The sequence below is a fragment of the Pseudophryne corroboree genome, chromosome 7, assembly GCF_028390025.1.
Source record: "Pseudophryne corroboree isolate aPseCor3 chromosome 7, aPseCor3.hap2, whole genome shotgun sequence".
In the NCBI taxonomy this organism is placed as follows: Eukaryota; Metazoa; Chordata; class Amphibia; order Anura; family Myobatrachidae; genus Pseudophryne; species Pseudophryne corroboree.
Window position 1 is genome coordinate 391,747,659 of NC_086450.1, and position 23,672 is coordinate 391,771,330.

Here is a 23,672-nt window from a genome sequence, read left to right on the forward strand (position 1 = left end):
AGAGCCTGGGAGCGATCCTTCCAGCGGAGCTGTGAGGGAAAATGGTGCCAGTGTGCTGAGGGAGATAGCCCCGCCCCTTTTTCGGCAGACTTCTCCCGCTTTTTTCTATGTATATCTGGCAGGGGTATTTTACCCATATATAGTCTCTATGACTATATTATGTGTTATTTGCCAGCCAAGGTACTTAATATTGCAGCCCAGGGCGCCTCCCCCAGCGCCCTGCACCCATCAGTGACCGGAGTATGTGGTGTGCCTGGGGAGCTATGGCGCACAGCTGCAGTGCTGTGCGCTACCTTGATGAAGACCGAAGTCTTCTGCCGCCGATTTCCAGGACCCTCTTCTTGCTTCTGGCTCTGTAAGGGGGATGGCGGCGCGGCTCCGGGACCGGACGACCGAGGCTGGGCCTGTGTTCGATCCCTCTGGAGCTAATGGTGTCCAGTAGCCTAGAAGCCCAAGCTAGCTGCAAGCAGGTAGGTTCGCTTCTCTCCCCTTAGTCCCTCGTAGTAGTGAGTCTGTTGCCAGCAGATCTCACTGAAAATAAAAAACCTAAAATAAACTTTCTTTTTCTAAGAGCTCAGGAGAGCCCCTAGTGTGCATCCAGCTCAGCCGGGCACAAAATTCTAACTGAGTTCTGGAGGAGGCTCATAGAGGGAGGAGCCAGTGCACACCAGGTAGTCCTAAAGCTTTCTTTAGTTGTGCCCAGTCTCCTGCGGAGCCGCTATTCCCCATGGTCCTTACGGAGTTCCCAGCATCCACTAGGACGTCAGAGAAATTAGATTTAAAGGCGTCTTGCCGATGTAAAGATACCTTTACGCGAATATCGCAGCAGTTGTGGTTGTAAGTTGGGTACACCCATTTGTCTGCTATTCATTTTGTGCATCGTGGGGTGACCCCATAAAAAGAGTAATATTGTTCAAGGATTGGTGTCATATGATGGAGTGAAAGATACCTTCATGAGAGGAATTCGCTCCATTGTGGTGTGAATACGGTATGCCAGCCCATTTACACGGTTGAAAATAACGGGTGACGAAAACACCAATTAAGACCTATCACCCCTACTAAGAAAGAAAGGAATTTGAGTCTCACAGTATTACACTATATACGTTTATTTCTTCTCTTTATTACATATTCTTCAAGGATACTATTACATGGGATGCTCTACCACTTAATTGGAGAAAGATGGTTTGAAAGTCACATCTCATGGACAAGAGAATATCTATACGGAGACTAATTGTCATTGTAATCACCCAGGTAGCCGGAGGTGTCTGGACATGACCTGTGTGGGGTGTGGGAGGGATGAGCACAGGATCCCGCCCCTCCATAAGCGCGCAGTATACAGTATATAAAGCAACTGAGCCGGTAATCTGTCTCCTCCGCACTCGCATCATCTGTAGCCCCAGCACCAGCCCCTTCTCCTCCCGGTCACAGACTGCTCACTCGACACAGGTTCTCACCTCTTCTTGCCAGATTTTCACCTTCTCCCCCCGCCGGTAAGTGGCAAGACGTGTCCCTGATGCCTCCTCTCTGAGTGATGGGGGACCGTCTGGTGGTTTCTGCATCCTGATTACTGCTGTTACTTGTTGCAGAGTCCCAGGACGGCAAGTAAACTGGGGTATTCGGTGTGTGGTGGGAGCAGTATATGGAGGAGGGTGTGCCCTGTATATAGAGGGCACTATATGAAGGGGTATTGGGTGCAGTGTGTATATAGGGACAGTATATGGTGGGGGGTGAAGAATATGGAAGCGGACAGGGGTGCAGTGTATACAGAGGCAGTATATGGTGGGGGTGTGCAGTGTACATAGGGAGAGAGAGAGAGAGAGAGAGAGAGAGAGAGAGAGAAAGTGTGTGTGAGAGTGTGTGTGTGTGTGTGTGTGTGTGTGTGTGTGTGTGTGTGTGTGTGTGTGTGTGTGTGTGTGTGTGTCTCCGTGTCACACAGTGGTGACCTTATTGAAAAAAATATCTGAATATCTCTCTCTCCACTGTCCCTATCTGCCCCTACCACTCCATTCTCTCTCCAGTCCCTATCGAACCCAACTCCTCCCCCATGCCCTATCTGCCCCTACCCTCCTCCTCTTCCCAGTCACTATCTGGGCCAATCCTCCTGCCCTCTTTCTTTCTTCCCCAGTCCATATCTGCCCCTACCCCCAGGTTAGGATGCTGTAACATCTCCCTGCAGTTTCACTTTCAAATTGAGCCGTGTCAGCTTCCAGCACACAAAGAAATCATTTGGTCCACGTGGCTGCCTCTAGTGACCACCAGCACACATAACAGAGGTGAGGAGCAGACTTGGCTTTTATTACATAGGATGTGAACAGTACCAAAAAATCCAAAAATGCATTCAAAAAGGACCTTACAGTTAGCTGGATCTCCCCAATACTAACAATATTTTTACACTAGTAAAGGGACCATGCATATGCTAGGTTACCACAATCCGCACCTTCCCAATCCACGTCCAGCTCTCCTCCATCTGTTGCTATGCTTCATCCCACCCCCCCATACACACACTCTCTGAATCCGTCCCACAGCTTCATATGTAACTCCCAGCATGGCTTTCTCCCCTTCTGCTTGGGGGCTGTTCTGTCTCCCTAGCAATAGGAGTTGTTGGAAGGGTGGGTGCGCTCCGGTCCCCACTACGCATGCATGTACAGCAGAACATGGGACAGACATTAGCGGATTATTTATAAAGAATGTGCTGCCCAACAATGATCTTGAGGGAATCAGGACAAGGGGTATGATCATGCCATTTTGGGGACAAGTCAAGGCTATGTAAGTGCGGAAACCTTCTTTGCGTGTGTGAGATCTTAGCATTTCAGCGGTGATTTAAATCACTGTACATTAAAGATCCTTGAATTGCCGCACACACCTGCTGTAGTAGGTTGCCGAGATTATGGCAACTTCCCAAAAGTCTGAGCAAACATGCTGACTATTGGTACAATGAGACAATGCCCTCAAATCAGGACCGCTGGGAGGTGTGACCTACAGCTCGTCTCTTTCCTGACTGTTGCCTCCAAACATACCTCAGAGACATTGCACTGTAATAAAATATACCACCACCACCCTGCCGAATTCCCTACTAGCTAACAATGAAGGGGATGCAAGGGATACTATCAGAATCACTTGGAACATGTCAGCTGAAATCTCCGGCACACAAGCGGAATGGCCAAGAAAAGCTGCACGCAGGGATTCCTCTTTCAGCAGAAGAAAATGATGCAAATGTTCTTAGCATTAAGTGGGGATTATACTCTGCATGGAGATTTCCTATTTCCATCACACATACAACTGTAATTGGAGGCCAGCTCTTGCTACGGTCTCACAAGCATGCCATGTTTTCCTCTAGAAGCTGAAGGTGATATTGGAGGAGAAAAAAAATAAAATAAAAAAATCTAAATTTTATAACTTCAGGCAAAATATGTATTCTGGCTCTAATTTCCAGAGTGTGATGAGATTATCCAGGAAGAAGCAATGGACACAGCCTATCCTCTCTCCATACACAGAGAAAACTGTTAATATATAATTAACCTACACGCTATGTTGAACACCCCTTTAAAAAAAAAAAAAAAACTTTATTACTGTTATGTTTGTTCAGTTTGATATAGGAATCGCCGCAGGCTATGTAAATCAGTTGCATCTCAATTATTTTTTCTCTCCCAAGCCATGAAACGACACCGAGCAGCAATGTAACAATGTAACAAGCAATTTCAGTCTTCATTGTCATACACTGGCAGCCTGTATATTTTTTCATTTACCTAAACTGTTGTGATTTAACATGTCTGCAGGAACCAGAATGAATCTCGTTATTCTGCAACCATCCAATATGGATAGCAGCCTTGGAACTAATCTAAAGGAGTCTGCGGCCCGCCGCCTGTCCAACTAGAACTCCCAGAATCCCCAGCTACATACTGCGAGTTCAAAAACAGCTGAAAAGCTACAGATAAGTGTGAGCGTCCGCCTGCAACTTTTACTGTGTTTGTTGCTTTTCTTTCCAGTTTCTGTATATGGTTTTCCTTTATGTCTTTAAATCCCCAGAGCTATTTCCTTAGTCGCTCTGGGAAAATACAAATTGGCTGGCACGGTTGGTTTAATGGTTAGCATTACTGACTATCAGCACTGAGGTCCGACTCCCACTACGGCCCTAACTGTGCGGCATTTGTATATTCTTCCTGTGCCTGCATGGGTTTCCTCCCATAATCCAGAAATATACTGGTAGGTTAATTGGTTCCAGACAAAAATGAACACTAGAGTGTATATGCCTGCATGTGGTAGGGAATATAGATTGTAAGATCCACTCGGGCAGAGGCTGATGTAAATGGCCAAATATTCTCTGTTAAATGCTGCAATATAAATAACGGTTTATAATAAATTACTATAAATATCGGCTCATTCTGATATAATGATCCATGTTAAATGTCAAACTGCTTGAACATATCTACATATATTAGTAAGAATCGGAGCTGCGGGGTGGTCTTATTAATGATCTGACACTGGGCATCTAACTAACCTGCCAGAAAGTACCTTGCGCTCAGCCTGGGGTTCTGGAGCGTTACATTTACACTTGCTCAGAGGGGACTAGATCACACATCATTTCCTCTTTGATCAAGTGGCAGAACGGTGGCACATTAGCACTCGGAGGGGAACCGAACTATGATCACTTGCACCAGACTGCAAATTTCTTTCATCTCCACTTATTTGCTATAGTATGGCAGATATTACATTAGCATATATTAAAGTTCATAACGGAAGAAACTAAATCATTGTTTAATACAAAAATTATTCAACAAGCAGGAAAAACAGATCTTGTGTGAAAATGCACAGTGACTTTTTGTGGTAGCACTCAGGTCTAATTTGTCAGTTTTGCAACTACTTCCAGAAACAGGACATCAGTGATATCCTTTCAGAAATTAACAAAATAATGATCTACACACTAATGCAGAGCATGGAAGCAGCTATAATATATACTATATACTATAGCCACGTTATACTGTATATCTTATATCAACTTGCATAATTCCCCAGTGACAAATGCCCCAATAGAGTAAATGAAACCCTAATTATATTACCCCAAGTCCCAAGTCTGCAGGACCCATTGAAGAATAGACACCCCCACCCAAGTGGCAGCAAGCTCCTTCTATCCAAATCATCCACAATCCCCAGGGCCAAAAAAACTTTATTGAGCTACTACCACCCATTCCCAAGTAGCCAGTGTTAACCTTCAGAGGCCATGAAATACCCCCTTCCCCTACTGTCATTAATCCCTCCGTCATAATATAAAGAGCATAGACCCGCAGTCCCCCTCCGGAATGCAGAGATCAGCAACGGTGCTCAGAGGAGAAATTCAATTTGGCGTAACGGTTCGGCACACTCGCATGGCATTCTGGCAAGTAATTTAGGTAGTGATATCGGCAGTCATAGGAAAAGCTCACACCACTCAAGTGGTTAATAACAGGAAAAAAAAAACACTGACGCAACATAGTCTGTGCCAGAATCAGGGGTAGATGTATGAATCAGTTTAAAGAGTGGAGAAGTTGCCCATAGCAACCAATCAGCATTGAGGTAACAATTATCAAGTGCAGTCTATAAAATTATACGTAGCAGCTCATTAGTTGCCATGAGCAACTACTCCACTCTTTTCACTGCTTCATACATGTTCCCTGTCTGTTACAAAATGGATTTTGAGTCATGAAATAGGTTCTGTCCTTTAAAAACCCTAGTTTAAACCCTGCAGCGAAAATCTCAGATTTTGGTAATTCTCTGTTCATTCCAACCCCTTAGTGAGAGATTTTGTTTTACATGTAGAGTACTTTTGTTCAGAAGGGATTGTGTGGCTAATTATGGGGTAAGGAGGATATAAAATAATTGTGAAATCAAACTTGGTTGTAATGAAAAAAAATAAAAAGCTAAGTGGACACAGTTCACCATAATTACCAAAAATATTAGTGTACACAGAATACGTTAACTTCCAAATTAGGGGTATACTAAATTCCTGTCGGCATTCCCGGCAGGTCAAAAAAAAAAAAAACAACAACTGCACTTTGACGTTTTTAGGGCGAATTTCGATTCACCCTATTCAATGTAAGTGCTGTTTTTTCAACTTGTCGGAAACTCCAACACTGTCAAAAAACAGGTGGATCGGCGTCGCCGATCCACCAGTTTTAGCGAATTTTGCGCCCTTTTTTTTGTCCCGTTTTCGCCAATTCGACTTTAAATTAAGTCGGATTGGCATGGGTGAAAAGTCGTTGAAAACAAGGGACAAGTCGTTGAAAACACCCGCAAATTGAATAATGATCTGTCGGATCCTCTCCGTCGGAGAGGATACAACAGGAATGGAATACACCCCTTAGACTGACTTTTAACAAAATACACTGTTAAACGACCGCCGATATGTCAATTGCATCCCGTTAAACAGATCCTCATAAGTAATTCCAAGTAAACATAATTACAGTGCTATAATAATAATAAAATGATTTGCTATACAATGCGGGAACACTCCCATTACCAGTTTCCCACAAAATGACCGAATGGCCAGCCCTCATGTAAGGAAATACTGAAATCCAACAGTTATTACATATAACGGAAAGTTATTATTCATTCCTTCAGGTAAATGAAACGTAAAAGGTCAGTATGTTTTTGTTATTATTAACTGATGAATCTGCTGCCTATGTCCACTGCTTGTTTGAAAATCAGCATTAAAATTAATGTATATAGGATTCTGCTGAAAGTCATGTTGTGAATTCCTGTGTAACAGCCATCCTCCACTTCACGGTCTGTTATGGCCAGAAAGATCAGCCGTTATATTGCAGTAGTACAGTATGAGGATTCTGATAGGTTAACGTAAGTGAGTCTCTATAAACTGAGTGTGAATGAAGATTTAAAACTCTCCACATGACAATAAGGAGCACTTTCAAAAAGATATATTCACTTCACACAGTGGTGCCTATCAGACATTGGAGTATTTATAGTTATTTACGACTCATTAACATAATTTCCTAAATAGAAATCTGCTATTCGGGATTATATTATATTAGATAGATAGATAGATAGATAGATATATATATATATATATATATATATATATATATATATATATATATCTATCTCTTGGAAAGAACGAGGCGGCACTCAGGAGTCTATGGTGAACGGGTGAACTCTGTCAAGTGTAGCTTTATCGACGTTTCAGGGTGCAAGCCCCCGTCTTCAGGACACACACTTGACAGAGTTCACCCGTTCACCATAGACTCCTGAGTGCCGCCTCGTTCTTTCCAAGCTATACATACCCAGACTGCCTAGTCTGGGAGGGAGGGCACCGGAGCAGGAGCTTGGCTCAGATAGCCCATGGGGGAGTGCCAGACATTTTGCCTTGTATATATATATATATATATATATATATATATATATATATATATACATACACACACACACACACACACACACTTAATTCATTTTTTTTTGTTTATTAATAAACTGTAAACAAGTAGAATATATATATTTATGTCTTACAATAATTATATACATACGCTGTAGTATGTAAGAGGACAGGGGCGTAGAGTAGTCCTATATAAAGCATCATGCAAATAAAAATAAGATTTTACTTACCGATAAATCTATTTCTCGTAGTCCGTAGTGGATGCTGGGGACTCCGTCAGGACCATGGGGATTAGCGGCTCCGCAGGAGACAGGGCACAAAAATAAAGCTTTAGGATCAGGTGGTGTGCACTGGCTCCTCCCCCTATGACCCTCCTCCAAGCCTCAGTTAGGATACTGTGCCCGGACGAGCGTACACAATAAGGAAGGATTTTGAATCCCGGGTAAGACTCATACCAGCCACACCAATCACACCGTACAACTTGTGATCTGAACCCAGTTAACAGTATGACAAACGTAGGAGCCTCTGAACAGACGGCTCACAACAATAACAACCCGATTTTTTTGTAACAATAACTATGTACAAGTATTGCAGACAATCCGCACTTGGGATGGGCGCCCAGCATCCACTACGGACTACGAGAAATAGATTAATCGGTAAGTAAAATATTATTTTCTCTGACGTCCTAGTGGATGCTGGGGACTCCGTCAGGACCATGGGGATTATACTAAAGCTCCCAAACGGGCGGGAGAGTGCGGATGACTCTGCAGCACCGAATGAGAGAACTCCAGGTCCTCTTTAGCCAGGGTATCAAATTTGTAGAATTTTACAAACGTGTTCTCCCCCGACCACGTAGCTGCTCGGCAGAGTTGTAACGCCGAGACCCCTCGAGCAGCCGCCCAGGATGAGCCCACCTTCCTTGTGGAATGGGCCTTGACAGATTTAGGCTGTGGCAGGCCTGCCACAGAATGTGCAAGTTGAATTGTGCTACAAATCCAACGAGCAATCGTCTGCTTAGAAGCAGGAGCACCCAGCTTGTTGGGTGCATACAGTATAAACAGCGAGTCAGATTTTCTGTCTCCAGCCGTCCTTGAAATATATATTTTCAATGCCCTGACAACGTCCAGCAACTTGGAATCCTCCAAATCGCTAGTAGCCGCAGGCACCACAATAGGCTGGTTCAGGTGAAACGCTGACACCACCTTAGGCAGAAACTGAGGACGCGTCCGCAGTTCTGCCCTGTCCGAATGGAAAATCAGATATGGGCTTTTATACGATAAAGCCGCCAATTCTGACACTCTCCTGGCTGAAGCCAGGGCCAGTAGCATGGTTACTTTCCATGTAAGATATTTCAAATCCACCGATTTGAGTGGCTCAAACCAATGGGATTTGAGAAAATCCAAAACTACATTAAAGGTCCCACGGAGCCACTGGGGGCACAACCGGGGGCTGTATATGTAATACTCCTTTTACAAAAGTCTGGACTTCAGGAACTGAAGCCAATTCTTTCTGGAAGAAAATCGACAGGGCCGAAATTTGAACCTTAATGGACCCCAATTTGAGGCCCATAGACAATCCTGTTTGCAGGAAATGTAGGAATCGACCCAATTGAAATTCCTCCGTGGGGGCCTTCCTGGCCTCACACCACGCAACATATTTTCTCCAAATGCGGTGATAATGTTGTGCAGTCACCTCCTTCCTGGCTTTTACCAGTGTAGGAATGACCTCTTCCGGAATGCCTTTTTCCCTTAGAATTCGGCGTTCAACCGCCATGCCGTCAAACGCAGCCGCGGTAAGTCTTGGAATAGACACGGTCCCTGCTGAAGCAGGTCCCGTCTTAGAGGTAGAGGCCACGGATCTTCCGTGAGCATCTCCTGAAGTTCCGGGTACCAAGTTCTTCTTGGCCAATCCGGAGCCACGAGTATCGTTCTTACTCCCCTTTGCCGTATAATTCTCAGTACTTTTGGTATGAGAGGCAGAGGAGGAAACACATACACTGACTGGAACACCCACGGTGTTACCAGAGCGTCCACAGCTATTGCCTGAGGGTCTCTTGACCTGGCGCAATACCTGTCCAGTTTTTTGTTGAGGCGAGACGCCATCATATCCACCTTTGGTTTTTCCCAACGGTTCACAATCATGTGGAAGACTTCTGGATGAAGTCCCCACTCTCCCGGGTGTAGATCGTGTCTGCTGAGGAAGTCTGCTTCCCAGTTGTCCACTCCCGGAATGAACACTGCTGACAGTGCTATCACATGATCTTCCGCCCAGCGAAGAATCCTTGCAGCTTCTGCCATTGCTCTCCTGCTTCTTGTGCCGCCCTGTCTGTTTACGTGGGCGACTGCCGTGATGTTGTCCGACTGGATCAACACCGGCTGACCCTGAAGCAGGGGTTTTGCCAGGCTTAGAGCATTGTAAATCGCTCTTAGCTCCAGTATATTTATGTGAAGAGACATCTCCAGGCTTGACCATACTCCCTGGAAGTTTCTTCCCTGTGTGACCGCTCCCCAGCCTCTCAGACTGGCATCCGTGGTCACCAGGACCCAGTCCTGTATGCCGAATCTGCGGCCCTCTAACAGATGAGCACTCTGCAACCACCACAGAAGAGACACCCTTGTCCGTGGCGATAAGGTTATCCGCTGATGCATCTGTAGATGCGATCCGGACCATTTGTCCAGCAGATCCCACTGAAAAGTTTGTGCGTGGAATCTGCCGAATGGAATCGCTTCGTAAGAAGCCACCATCTTTCCCAGGACTCTTGTGCATTGATGCACAGACACTTTCCCTGGTTTTAGGAGGTTCCTGACAAGTTCGGATAACTCCCTGGCTTTCTCCTCCGGAAGAAACACCTTTTTCTGAACCGTGTCCAGAATCATTCCCAGGAACAGCAGACGTGTCGTCGGGGTCAATTGAGATTTTGGAAAATTCAGAATCCACCCGTGCTGTTGCAGCACTACTTGGGTTAGCGCTACTACGTCCCCCAGCTGTTCCCTGGACCTTGCCCTTATCAGGAGATCGTCCAAGTAAGGGATAATTAATACGCCTTTTCTTTGCAGAAGAAACATCATTTCGGCCATTACCTTGGTAAAGACCCGAGGTGCCGTGGACAATCCAAACGGCAGCGTCTGAAACTGATAATGACAGTTTTGCACCACGAACCTGAGGTACCCTTGATGTGAAGGGCAAATTGGGACATGCAGGTAAGCATCCTTGATGTCCAGGGACACCATAAAGTCCCCTTCTTCCAGATTCGCTATCACTGCTCTGAGTGACTCCATCTTGAACTTGAATTTTTGTATGTACAGGTTCAAAGATTTCAGATTTAGAATAGGTCTTACCGAGCCGTCCGGCTTCGGTACCACAAATAGTGTGGAATAATACCCCTTTCCCTGTTGTAGGAGGGGTACCTTGACTATCACCTGCTGAGAATACAGCTTGTGAATGGCTTCCAACACCGTCGCCCTGTCTGAGGGAGACGTTGGCAGAGCAGACTTTAGGAACCGGCGAGGGGGAGACTTCTCGAATTCCAACCTGTAACCCTGAGATACTATCTGCAGGATCCAGGGGTCCACCTGCGAGTGAGCCCACTGTGCGCTGAAACTCTTGAGTCGACCCCCCACCGCCCCTGAGTCCGCTTGTAAAGCCCCAACGTCATGCTGAGGGCTTTGCAGAAGCCGGGGAGGGCTTCTGGTCCTGGAAAGAAGCTGCTTGGTGCACTCTCTTACCCTTTCTTTTGCCTCGGGGCAAATATGACTGTCCTTTCGCCCGCTTGTTCCTATAGGAACGAAAGGACTGCGGCTGAAAAGACGGTGTCTTTTTCTGTTGGGAGGGGACCTGAGGTAAAAAGGTGGATTTCCCGGCTGTTGCCGTGGCCACCAAATCCGATAGACCGACCCCAAATAATTCCTCCCCCTTATACGGCAATACTTCCATATGCCGTTTGGAATCCGCATCACCTGACCATTGTCGCGTCCATAAACTTCTTCTGGCAGATATGGACATCGCACTTACTCTCGATGCCAGAGTGCAAATATCCCTCTGAGCATCTCGCATATAAAGAAAAGCATCCTTTAATTGCTCTAAAGTCAATAAAATACTGTCCCTATCTAGGGTATCAATATTTTCAGTCAGGGAATCCGACCAAACCACCCCAGCACTGTACATCCATGCAGAGGCGATGGCTGGTCGCAGTATAACACCAGTATGAGTGTATATACTTTTCAGGGTAGTTTCCAGCCTCCTATCCGCTGGATCCTTGAGGGCGGCCGTTTCAGGAGACGGTAACGCCACTTGTTTTGATAAGCGTGTGAGCGCCTTATCCACCCTAGGGGGTGTTTCCCAGCGCGCCCTAACCTCTGGCGGGAAAGGATATAATGCCAATAACTTCTTTGAAATTAGCAGTTTTCTATCGGGGTTAACCCACGCTTCATCACACACTTCATTCAATTCGTCTGATTCAGGAAAAACTACAGGTAGTTTTTTCAGACCCCACATAATACCCCTTTTTGTGGTACATGCAGTATCAGAGATATGCAAAGCCTCCTTCATTGCCGTGATCATATAACGTGTGGCCCTACTGGAAAATACGTTTGTTTCTTCACCGTCGACACTAGATTCGGTGTCCGTGTCTGGGTCTGTGTCGACCGACTGAGGTAAAGGGCGTTTTACAGCCCCTGACGGTGTCTGAGACGCCTGTACAGGTACTAACTGGTTTGCCGGCCATCTCATGTCGTCAACTGATTTTTGTAATGTGCTGACATTATCACGTAATTCCATAAACAAAGCCATCCATTCCGGTGTCGACTCCCTAGGGGGTGACATCACCATTACCGGCAATTGCTCCGCCTCCACACCAACATCGTCCTCATACATGTCGACACACACGTACCGACACACAGCAGACACACAGGGAATGCTCTTATCGAAGACAGGACCCCACTAGCCCTTTGGGGAGACAGAGGGAGAGTTTGCCAGCACACACCCAAGCGCTATAAATATATAGGAACAACCCTATAGAAGTGTTGTCTCCCTTATAGCAGCTTAATATATCAAAAAACGCCAAAAAAGTGCCCCCCCCCCCTCTCTGTTTTACCCTGTTTCTGTAGTGCAGTGCAGGGGAGATTCCTGGGAGCCTTCCTCGCAGCGGAGCAGAGCAGGAAAATGGCGCTGTGTGCTGAGGAGATAGGCCCCGCCCCCTATTTTGGCGGGCTCTTCTCCGGTGTTTGTGAGACCTGGCAGGGGTGAAATACATCCATATAGCCCCAGGGGCTATATGTGATGTATTTTTTTTAGCCAGAACAAGGTATTCTCATTGCTGCCCAGGGCGCCCCCCGCAGCGCCCTGCACCCTCCGTGACCGCTGGTGTGAAGTGTGTGACAACAATGGCGCACAGCTGCAGTGCTGTGCGCTACCTCATGAAGACTGAAAAGTCTTCTGCCGCCGGTTTCTGGACCTCTTCACTTTTCGGCATCTGCAAGGGGGTCGGCGGCGCGGCTCCGGGACCGGACTCCATGGCTGGGCCTGTGTTCGATCCCTCTGGAGCTAATGGTGTCCAGTAGCCTAAGAAGCCAATCCATCCTGCACGCAGGTGAGTTCACTTCTTCTCCCCTAAGTCCCTCGTTGCAGTGAGCCTGTTGCCAGCAGGACTCACTGTAAAATAAAAAACCTAAAAACTTTTTCTAAGCAGCTCTTTAGGAGAGCCACCTAGATTGCACCCTGCTCGGACGGGCACAAAAACCTGAGGCTTGGAGGAGGGTCATAGGGGGAGGAGCCAGTGCACACCACCTGATCCTAAAGCTTTATTTTTGTGCCCTGTCTCCTGCGGAGCCGCTAATCCCCATGGTCCTGACGGAGTCCCCAGCATCCACTAGGACGTCAGAGAAATGCTAATTTAAATGTACAACTGAGAAACGTTACCCTACATCCAGTACCCTCCAGTTAGTTAGCAGCGCTCCAGACAATGAATGGAGGTTATGGTGCGCAGTGATGATGTCCTTGTGCACAACCGTCACCTTACCTCCTTTTCTTTGCAGGAGATTTTATGTAAAGGTAGACCCTGGATTATCTGGCACCTGATGGTCTGGCACTCCTTTTAATCCAGATACAGTACATCAGGTGCTGGGGGAAGTCCGGCTTTTGGTGGAAGTTTGGCTGCGGGAGGACTTAGATAGGCTGTGGGGGAGATAGTCGGGGTGCGGGCGGGGGCAGCCGGGCTGCGGCAGTCGGGCTGCGGGGCAGGGTGTCAGGATGTAGGGTTGGAGTTAAGCTGTGGGAGGCATGCTGGGTAAAATTGGGCTGCAAGGGGGGGGGGGGGGGGGTTAGGATGCAGCAGACACCTCTGGTCACTGATAGCTCCGATAACCTGTCAAAATGTAAAATCCGGCACAGTTTCAGAGTCGGATTATCGGTGGTGTCCCTGTAAAAGGATTTGGATAGTTTTGTGGTTTTCATCATACTTCTTAATATTCTTAGCATTAAATACTTTATTCGTTCTGCTTCTGTGTGTGAAACGTGTCCCTCATAAGAGTGGAACTACAGCAAGAGGAGTTATTTGGGGTGTGGTCTACACTACCCAGCATGCCAATTTAGGGGCCAATAAAACTACAAGCAAGGTTCTGGATTTGAACAGAGTAAAACATTGAGGGTTTTGGAGCAGATGCACCATAGAGGTGCGAGCAAAAATCAGTGTATTAGCTGCAGCAAGCAAAACATCCAATGCGAATATCTCAGCAATTGTTTTTGAAATACAACTCTAACCATGTGATGGCTGCTGTAGAGTGAAAGGACAAGATGGCAGCTGTACAGATGTGTCCTCTTACATCCTTGCTGCAGTCTTGTGGCCCAACCCGTTTTCATCACTTCAGGGGCGTGCACAGCTTTACCGGAGATGCTAAGCTGCCCCCCGAAACATGTCTGGCTGCACTGCCGGCTCCTACACTGTGACAGAAGTCAAGTGCTGCTCGTAATGTCACAGTACAGCACCCAGGCTCCTGTCGCTGAGGAGGTCGGGAACCCTTGCCCTACACTATCAGACCCACTGCCTAGCCATAACACATAAAAATACAAAAATGTATACGTTTTGTGAAAGAAATAGAAATACAATTAATATTCATTTTTAATGGCTGACTGTGGAGCCTACCCTGGTCATTGTGGCTATGCTGCCATGATGATGGGCCTATTTGTAACTCCATCCGCATCATTGTTAATCTTGCCCTGGTCTTATGTCAGACTTTTATACCTCAATGCCTGCGCACAGCACACCAGTTCACCTTACCTTACTGAGAAGCAGGACCCTCTTCTGCAGGCGCCTCACCAGTGACTCCTGCTGTTCCCTTCTCTTTTTCTCTTCAAGGAAACTATTCTGTGTTTTCAGAAGCTCATCTTGCAACTTCTGCCGGGCACTTTCCACCATCCGCGCACTGGAGAGAAAGCAAAATATTGCTGTCATTATTTCTTACAAAGAAAGGCTGAAAACGAAAGAATCTAAAAACAATATACATAAAGAACAGAACTGTAATAACAGCAGTAATAACAAAACCGCATTTACAAAATATTAATATTGTGAAGCTCCGAAATTCAAGGTGTTCTCTAATGCTTCTCTCGCAACACTTTCAAACAAAAGCAGCAAATGGTTTACAGAAAAAACTTTACCCCTATGTTTTAATTCTGCATTTAGTTTTGTTGGCAATTTCTATTATCCAATTATATCTGTAAAACTCAAGAAAGTTAAAGTCAATCGTAGTTTTCCACATACAATGTTTGATGATTAATGCGCTAAAGAAAAAAATGGTCAGGTATAAAAAGACAAAAGAGTTTAAATAAATAATGACATAATTACACACTCATCAAGCCCAAATTGTTCGCAATGATCGCAGAGTGAAAGGACAATTATTTCCCAATTTTATAAATGTTTGTTATTTTCGGTTTCGACTGTCGGGTAAGATCGAATGGGATTTTCAAAGCTCACTATTAAGTATTGTTGTAAAAATGAGCCGTCACTTAGCAAACAACCGATGGCTTAAGGCCATGCACTGCCTAAAATGAATGCTGCAAAAGTGCCCAATTCTGCACCATTAACTTTCATTGTCCGTTGTTCCCCACTATTACAGCTGGTTTTTATAATGCCTGCCTGCTTGCTATATGTTAAGCCTTTTATTAGGTCCTGTAGCTTCTCCTCCCACCTCATTACTACTACATTGGCATAGCAAGGGAATAAGCTGGCAGTGCAAAAAGACAAGACAACCTGTGCATTATGCTTTCAGGATACACCCGCTGTTGGATGTAGTTAATTTTCCAAAGGACGGGATCTCGGAGGTCGAAATACAGTCACCGGAATCCCGAAGGATGCCATAAACCCAGCGTCTAAATACCAAATGGGGGTCAGGATGCTGGCGTCAAAATACCTGCGTCTGGACTCCCGATAGTTCTTTCAGCGGGACATGCTCGTGTTCTGCCACAGTGGGGGGAGGTTGGGTTTGGGCATTAGAAGGGGGATTAGGGTGCAGGGACGGGAAGGTTATGGTCAGGTACCGGGGAGTGGGGGTTAGGGTTAGGCACCAGGCGGGGGAAGTTAGGTTTATGCAGCTGGGAAGGGAGGGTTAGGGTTAAGCCACACCAGTGTGGATTAGGCACCACCCGGGATGGTTAGGATTAGGCAGCACCAGGGACGGTAAGGGATAGGCATCCACAAGGGAGGGTTGGGGTTAGGGTAGGGAAGAGGTTTCATTTAAAAACAAAAGTTTCAACTGGACTCTCACCCGGTCATATGGTCTACCTAATAAAAAGTAGACAATTGCACATGGATTAACAGTGTCACAGGCGTACCCGGATATCCACTGTATCGTCTGACCACGAGAGAGCTTCACCAAACAGTCCTCAGTCATATGACCGGGTGAGAGTCCATTTGAAACTTTGTTTTTAAAATACTGTGGGTTTTTTTGGGAATCTATTAAAAAAAAATATTACACTATTAAAAGCTTTTCCTTTATCCTACATATACAACGGATGAGTATTGAAACTTCATTGAAGGAAGGAGCGGGATCATAACCGGCTGTAGTCGCCCCAGTGAATGTGTTATTATCTACATATTTAGTAGACCACCATTTCCGGTAGGAGGCTACATTATCAATCTTGCATGTTAAATATATTGATGGGGTGATACAGTATGAGATTTCCTTTCTTCTATTTCTTGAGTGTATAGAAGCTGTAAGAAATTGCTTTTCTTGGAGGAACACTTGAGGAGGTGGAATCTTGAAATTGTCTTTTTTTGACCAACGAGCGCCAAAGGATAAAGTGGTGATATTGTTCTTTTGGTACATCACATGACAACCTCCACATAACACAAAGGGGTCTACAGGTTCCAGATTGCGTGACTAGTTTATCAATACTTTTAGGGTGGCATTAATAAAATTAAAATAAGTGAATATAAGATTGGTATAGGTGGCTTTACCAATGAGTGGGACATTCGGATGGGGTCTGAGTGAAGCTGGAATAGAGATTTGGAGCATATGTTTGGACTGGGGACTTGAGGCATTTTTGGGTCAGTAGGTGAATTTTGTGGGAAGAGCTATTTGGAAGCATTTTTGTGGCAAATGAGTGTCAAGTAGTGGGGGCATTTATAGCAAGTTCAGCCCCTAAAGTGTAGGAAGTTGACTGTCCATTAACTAATTTAAAATTTTGAAACTCAAATTAGAATTTTAAAGTCAGCGTCCGGATGTTAAGTCAACATGGATTAGGTCGACAGTCAATAGGTTAACCACTACTGGCCAACATTGATATGGTCGACACAGGAAAAGGTTGACATGTTAAAATGGTCGAAACGGGACAGGTCTACGTCACTTTTAAAAAAGTTTTTTATTTTTAACTTTTTCATACTTTACCATCCACGTGGACTACGATTGGGAATAGTACCCTATGCCGGGCACTGCAGGGCACCTTGCACGCAGTCGAGCCATGCAAGGGGACACGGTGTGGTAATTGGGGTTCCTCAACATGTTACGCAAAAAATAGACACCAAAATAAGTTTAAAAAGTTCATGTCGACCTTTTCATGTGTCGGCCTGTCTCGTGTTGACTATGTCAGTTTTGACCAATAGTGGTCAACCTATTGACTGTAGACCTAATCCAGATCAACCCATTGATCCATAACCTTTGAAATACTATATGCAGGGAACAGAGACTCACCCACCACCACTAAAATCTACTCATTCTGTGGTTGTGAAATGCGGTGATGTGTACACCCATGTAAAATCCAGAACACACAAACAGTGCCCAATTATGTAGAATTTAACATACAGTCACACCCTTGTAATTTACCAGTGCAAGTTGGCAAGTTACCTACATTAAAACAGCAACGTAGCTTTTTTTGCTGCTGTCAATATTACAATTTATTTTAAATAGTTTTTGTTACGCAACTCCACCCACAAACAAGCCTTTGCCAAACAATCAACCAAGGAGAACGCCAATCCGGAAGACATGTTGCATTTGCTTGCAGTAATCCTAGCATAATCATAAAACACAATGGGTGGAATTCAAATGTTTGAAAAGTCGGTTGGGTGTCTGTTTTTCCCTATTAGATAGGAAAAAACAGACTCCCAACTGACTTTTCAAACATTTAAATCTCCCCCAATGAATGCAAAAACGCATGTGTCTAATAAAAAAGAGAGATGTGTATTGTTGAGCTACTTTATACTTTAAAGAAATGTTCTCTGCCTTCAAACAAACCCAGCAGCTCGTGTGGGGAGGTGGACTTAAGGGCAAGCCACAAAGTCTTGAAAAATGCCATCTTCGAATTAAATGTAATTATCCCTGTGCACTGCCTAATAGTATATTTAAGTGACATTACTACCAGATCTGACTCTTTCTTGGCGAAGAAGTGATTAAAAAGTACAAAGCAAAAGCAACAATGTGTTACTGTTGATAAATTGAAAAGCAATTTTAAGATACAGTTTAATTCCAAACTCTTTATAGTTCAATGTTATAATCACCAGCTGTGAAATAGAGTCTTTTCAACTGCACATTCAGGTGGGAAGGTTCACTGTTCAGGCTTTAAATCTTGCCCAGAAAAACAGATCATTTAATTGCATAAACTCCATTGCTACTTCTACTCACAGTTTTAATTAGTTTACAACAAAAAAAAAAGCATGCAAATCCCAGTGGCAGTTTCCTCCCATCAGTACGTACAGATAACACACTAAAGGTGAGAGCTTTCAATATATTCAGCTGGCGTCTGCATGGAAACTTTTACAACTATGGCCAAGGTGGGAGATGGAGGGGGGGGGGGGGGATTACTAATGTCTGGAATCTCTTACACCAAGAAGTAGGCTAAAAATAAGATTATAGTGAGGTGTTAAATCATAGTTCAGAATTAAGGCACCAGCTGACCATTTGTTCACATCATGCCAGCTGCAGTTTCTTTTTGTAGATTGTTGACATTTATGATACATGTAAGTTGGTGCAAATACAAAAATCGTGAAATATGACCCTCAGGGGGATATTCAATTGTCCCCGCTACATTTTAACGTGAAAAAAATGGTGTATAACCCCGTTATTTGCCCAAGGTTTTGCAGACAGCTATCCAAATTTTAACCCCTTATTTGTGTGTTAAAATTTTCCTGTTTTCTGGCAAAAACACATAGTTCCGGGAACTTATCCTGGATCCTATGTGTTTTTGCAAAAACAAAAAATAAAAAATAGGACTAATAATGAGGGCATTTTTTTGCCTGCCTTAGGCAGGCGGAAAAATAATTACGGATAACTGCTGGCTTTGGGGACAATTTAATATCCCCTGAGGACAATTGAATATTGCCCCCTACAGAGTTAATGTCAAATATATTTTACTTGCCTGGTCAGTAGGACTGTCCGTTTTCCTAATATGCTTAAGCAGGCCTTCATACAACCCCTCCCTCCCTCTCTCCCCAAAAGACACAGTCGATGAAGGTAAGAGTGGATAAGGGGACCGGCACTGGCCACCAGTTCTCCTATCCTTGTCACGGGGTAAAGGTGTATAAAAGACCAGCCTACCTATTACTCCAACTAATTGTCTGGACAACTCAAGAATGCTGATAAATGTAGAGAGTATGATGGAACTTTATATCCCATAGCAACATACCTCCCAAGCAGAGTATGGTCCTTAGAATAAAAACTTCTGGGATGATGGGACAGTTCCCTAAATGCCCGGAATGTTGGCTAGAGTCTTAAGGACAATCGCTTACTTCTTGTAAATCTTCAATGACCATGATCTACAGTACAGGTATCTGTGGTATAGACCATGCACAGGTGCTGGTTCTGGATTTATATAAAATTAATCACCTACATGTGTAACCAAGATGGACACATCTGGTAAGCTCAATTCTTGTGCAGAATGGTGGGACTGCATGGCCTGCGTGTCTTATTTATCTATTATATTGGTCTCATGTGAACATTAAGGAATTAATCTATTATTTCTAAAATTACCTTTCCTAATTCGTTTCATGATTTTAGTAATTATATTTGCAAAGCATCACTTAGTACAGTTCCATCTTTACACTTCTTTTGTCTGGGCTCACTTTCAGACCAATTATTTTTAAAGACGTGCATAATAACCAATACACATCGGAGTTTGGTCTTCGGGTACAACAATTCTGTTTGCAGACAGGGCCAGATATCATGTCAGAGAGCAGGCAGGCTTCTGAGAAACAACCCTTGAGTATGAGTGACAAGCATTCCTTAGTGCTAAGCACATACAGGTTGCGTCTCCTACGTCCAAAATGCTTGGGCCCATAAGTAGAATTGGTTTCAGGTTTTTTTCGTATTTTGGAGTATTTGCATACCATAATGAGATATTACGGGTATGGGAAGCAAGTCTAAACACAAAAAGGATTTATATATTTCATATACACCTTATATACACAGCCTGAAGGTCATTTTATACAATACTATATTTTTAATAATTTTATGCATGAAACAAAAGGTTGTATACATTGAACCATTTGATTTGAACAAAGTTTGTATATACTGAGCCATCCGAAAGCAACAGGGTTTCATAAAAGTCAGATTTTTTAAAAAAATTGGATTTGATTGAAATCAGGTTTTATTGATTTAAATCAGATTTTTGGGATTTAAATAGGATTTGTTATTAACTTTTTTTAAGTAAACTGTTTAATTTTAGATGTTTAGAACTTGTTTTAGTAATAGATGAACCATTTTTTAAGTGAGAACAGTAACAAAATGAACATAAACACACACTAAACAGTTGTATCAAAAAGTACAACTGGGCTCTGATTTTCACTCAATCAGTTGTTTGAGTCAAAAACTGTATAGTGAAACAATCCTTTCAATTCCTGCACTTGATGAAACTGCGGTAAACATCTGCTTCAGAAGATTTACTACAGAAATGTCTAACTGAAGTTGAGCTGTATAGGACATCCACCAGGCTAGAGGAGGTTCTTGGCATAAATTGTCCCCTTCAAACATATATGGTGCAAATGGTTTCATGGATGCACGAAAGTTGATGATGACAGTCATAATTTGACAATTATTGACATGAGCAAACTCTATAGCAGTCTCAATTTCAGCAGGACTAAGCTTTTTCCCCCCTGTACCTAGGATCAAGTAGATTAGCCAGCAAGTGGGCATCTGTGAGTGCAATTTTAGCTCTTGCCTTTGTGGTGTCCAATCTCTTCAAGATCATCTAACAGCTTCTTTCACACTAGTACAACCTCATTGATTGTGCAGTTGTGTGTTTGTGTGTTTGTGTACGATCCAGGGCTACAGACACAGGTTTCAGTCGAGCCAAATAACCTTTAGCACGCCGCTTAATACCAAAGTTATTAACTTTGTTAATAATGTCTTGTGGGATATCATCTTTGTTTTCATCACATACTCTAACAAGAATGGGCCAGTTTTTCAGGAAGGACTCCAAACAGTCTGCCATAGTATTCCAGTGTCACTTGGTAGTATATATATTTGGTAGAATCTCCTATACACCATCCATTATTCTCACAACAAAGCTAATAACAAAAAACAAAATAAAAAAGGACTACCTACACGTCTATCTCTTTCTAAGTTAAAGTTTTCATTTAAATCATGATTTAATAATTTGATTTAAATTGTTTATGTACACATTTGATTTAAATAATTTGATTTAAATCGTGCAACCCTAGAAAGCAAAGGTGTCACTATCTCAGGCTTACTCAAAGAATGTTGGATTTTGGATATGGGATACTTAACCTGTATAAGGACAGGGAATTTAAGGTAAAGTCTATTTAGGCTGCATATTGTAGAAATCATTCTATCTCCAAAACCTTTTGGCTAGACCAATTCTATTATCAGCCATTTCTCTGAGCATTTTTTACTTAAGCTCAATAACAACTGCTGAATCTTCTATTATGTTATTTAATGTCTTCCCAGTTTGTCTTCTAGTCTTCAACTAGCTTATTTTGCCATCAAAATGTCTTCTACATCTCAAATTTACCTTAATGACCGCCAGCTAATTATATCCAAAAATACAGTGAAGAGTATGCAAACAGTACCCTGGCTCTGCAGTTTACCTTCAGCGCAGAACTAATCCTGCTGGTTTGTTCCCTGAACACGGTGACATTTCCAAACCTTTTAAACTTCACAACAAATAATCTTCATTTGTAAATGTTATGCTCCATTTCCCAGACCATCAGTTGATGGCTGTTCAAACTGTGTGGACTATGTAGCCATGTTCTATCAGCAAAAAAACTCTTCATTCCATGCAAAAAATTATCACAGCAAAACAAAATGCAGTTTCCTACTGTAAAACCCGCAATTATCAGTATAGATAAAACACAAAATAACTGGAGCACATGTTTTGGATCCGCTTTATGAAATAATTAGCATTTTATTGTATTCTCTTCTGATCAAATTTTGCCATCTTTACTGAAGACTTTACATAGGTCAGTACAAATGTGTCTGCGACAAATGCCCTTCTTGGTATACAAAAGATCTTGCAACTTCCCCGTGACAAGAGTCCTTTTTTTCTTAAAAGTTGTGTCTTATACGTACCACTAAAAACTACAATACTAGCTTAAACTTGGGCTTGCGGTACCTGTACATGTGTGCCACTAAGTCGCAAATCTTGGTTGAAAAAGTACCGATGTAAAGTGCTTAAGTAGCTAAATTAAGCAGCCACAGTGCGACTAAAGGGGATATTCAATTAGTGCTGAGTTTTCACACAGTCAGAAAATTGGCACTAAATCGACTGTTTGGTATTAAATAGCGGGCTTTTGACAGGTTTTTGCTCCGTTTTAGCCATGCCTTTTCGACTTTTTTATCTTTTTTGTCAAATTGGCATGGGCGAAAATGGACCAAAAAACAGTTGAAAATGCCAGAAAATTCGACAAAACACGTGGACTAGCGGCAAATCCGCCGATCCACGTGGTTTTCGTCCAGGCGGATTTTTGAAAAATCGGAACGGGATTTCAATAGGTCCAATGTAACTTCGACCTACAAACGGGCTGAAAGTGCAGTTTTTTTCAACTAGTCGAAAAAAACGACACTAATTGAATACCCCCTAAGACTAGCGAAACACTTGTTGCGTCATCCGTGTCTGAGTGTCTCAGTCGTATCTCCCGCTCTATGGCATGCTGGATATATGCGGACACAAATGTATGTCGACGATGGACTGTAAGCATTAATCTTCTTTATTTGAATCTCTTATCTATGCAGCGAATACACTATTTTAGGGGAGTGTTCCGAATGGTTGGTGCATTGCTGCTGTAAACTTTCCTCCGACATGTTTTGTGGCATTCTCCAAAAGAGGGGGCGGGGGAGGGTGGGAATGGAGTTACAGCAGAGATTGGAATCTCAAACATTAAACAATTTCCACTGACGCTTTGGGCCTCAACCTCAGTGATAGCTGTCATTTATCAGGCTCCAATGAAGACTGTTTTCCAGTAAGCATCACTGGGAACAGCCGGAGGCAAAATAATAGGGCTGTGCCATTGATTAGATATTGTGCGAACAAAGAAGCTTGCCATGCATAATCCGTCTATTTGCAACATTTCGTTACAAGCCTCAGGGGGACACACATCCATTCCAGTAAAAACATTTCAGATATGATTAACTATAAAGTATAAACATTACATTTGATATTCATGGCAAAACAAAAATGAAAAACAAAGGAATGAAGAGATGGAGATGTGTTAGACTCTATTGATTACCTATGACCCGGTGGCAATAGGTGTCCTGTCATTATCCTGCAGATATACAATTGAACTAGAGGTGTTAAAAATTTGTATATCTATTCAATAACGTAATCATTGTTGAATGTGTTCTTATCCAATTTGGTAGCTAGGTTGCAGGCGGAA

At 43.5% G+C, this 23,672-nt stretch overlaps 1 protein-coding gene across 5 annotated transcripts in view; it reads right to left on the reverse strand.

The window, feature by feature from the left end:
• MAD1L1 (mitotic arrest deficient 1 like 1) overlaps window positions 1-23,672 on the reverse strand; it is a 1,517,492-nt gene that overhangs the window by 998,742 nt on the left and 495,078 nt on the right. For all 5 annotated transcript variants that reach the window (XM_063934609.1, XM_063934611.1, XM_063934608.1 and 2 more), the window contains exon 11: window positions 14,634-14,778. In XM_063934609.1, coding sequence (XP_063790679.1) covers window positions 14,634-14,778 — 145 coding nt within the window. The remainder of the gene's footprint in view (window positions 1-14,633; window positions 14,779-23,672) is intronic.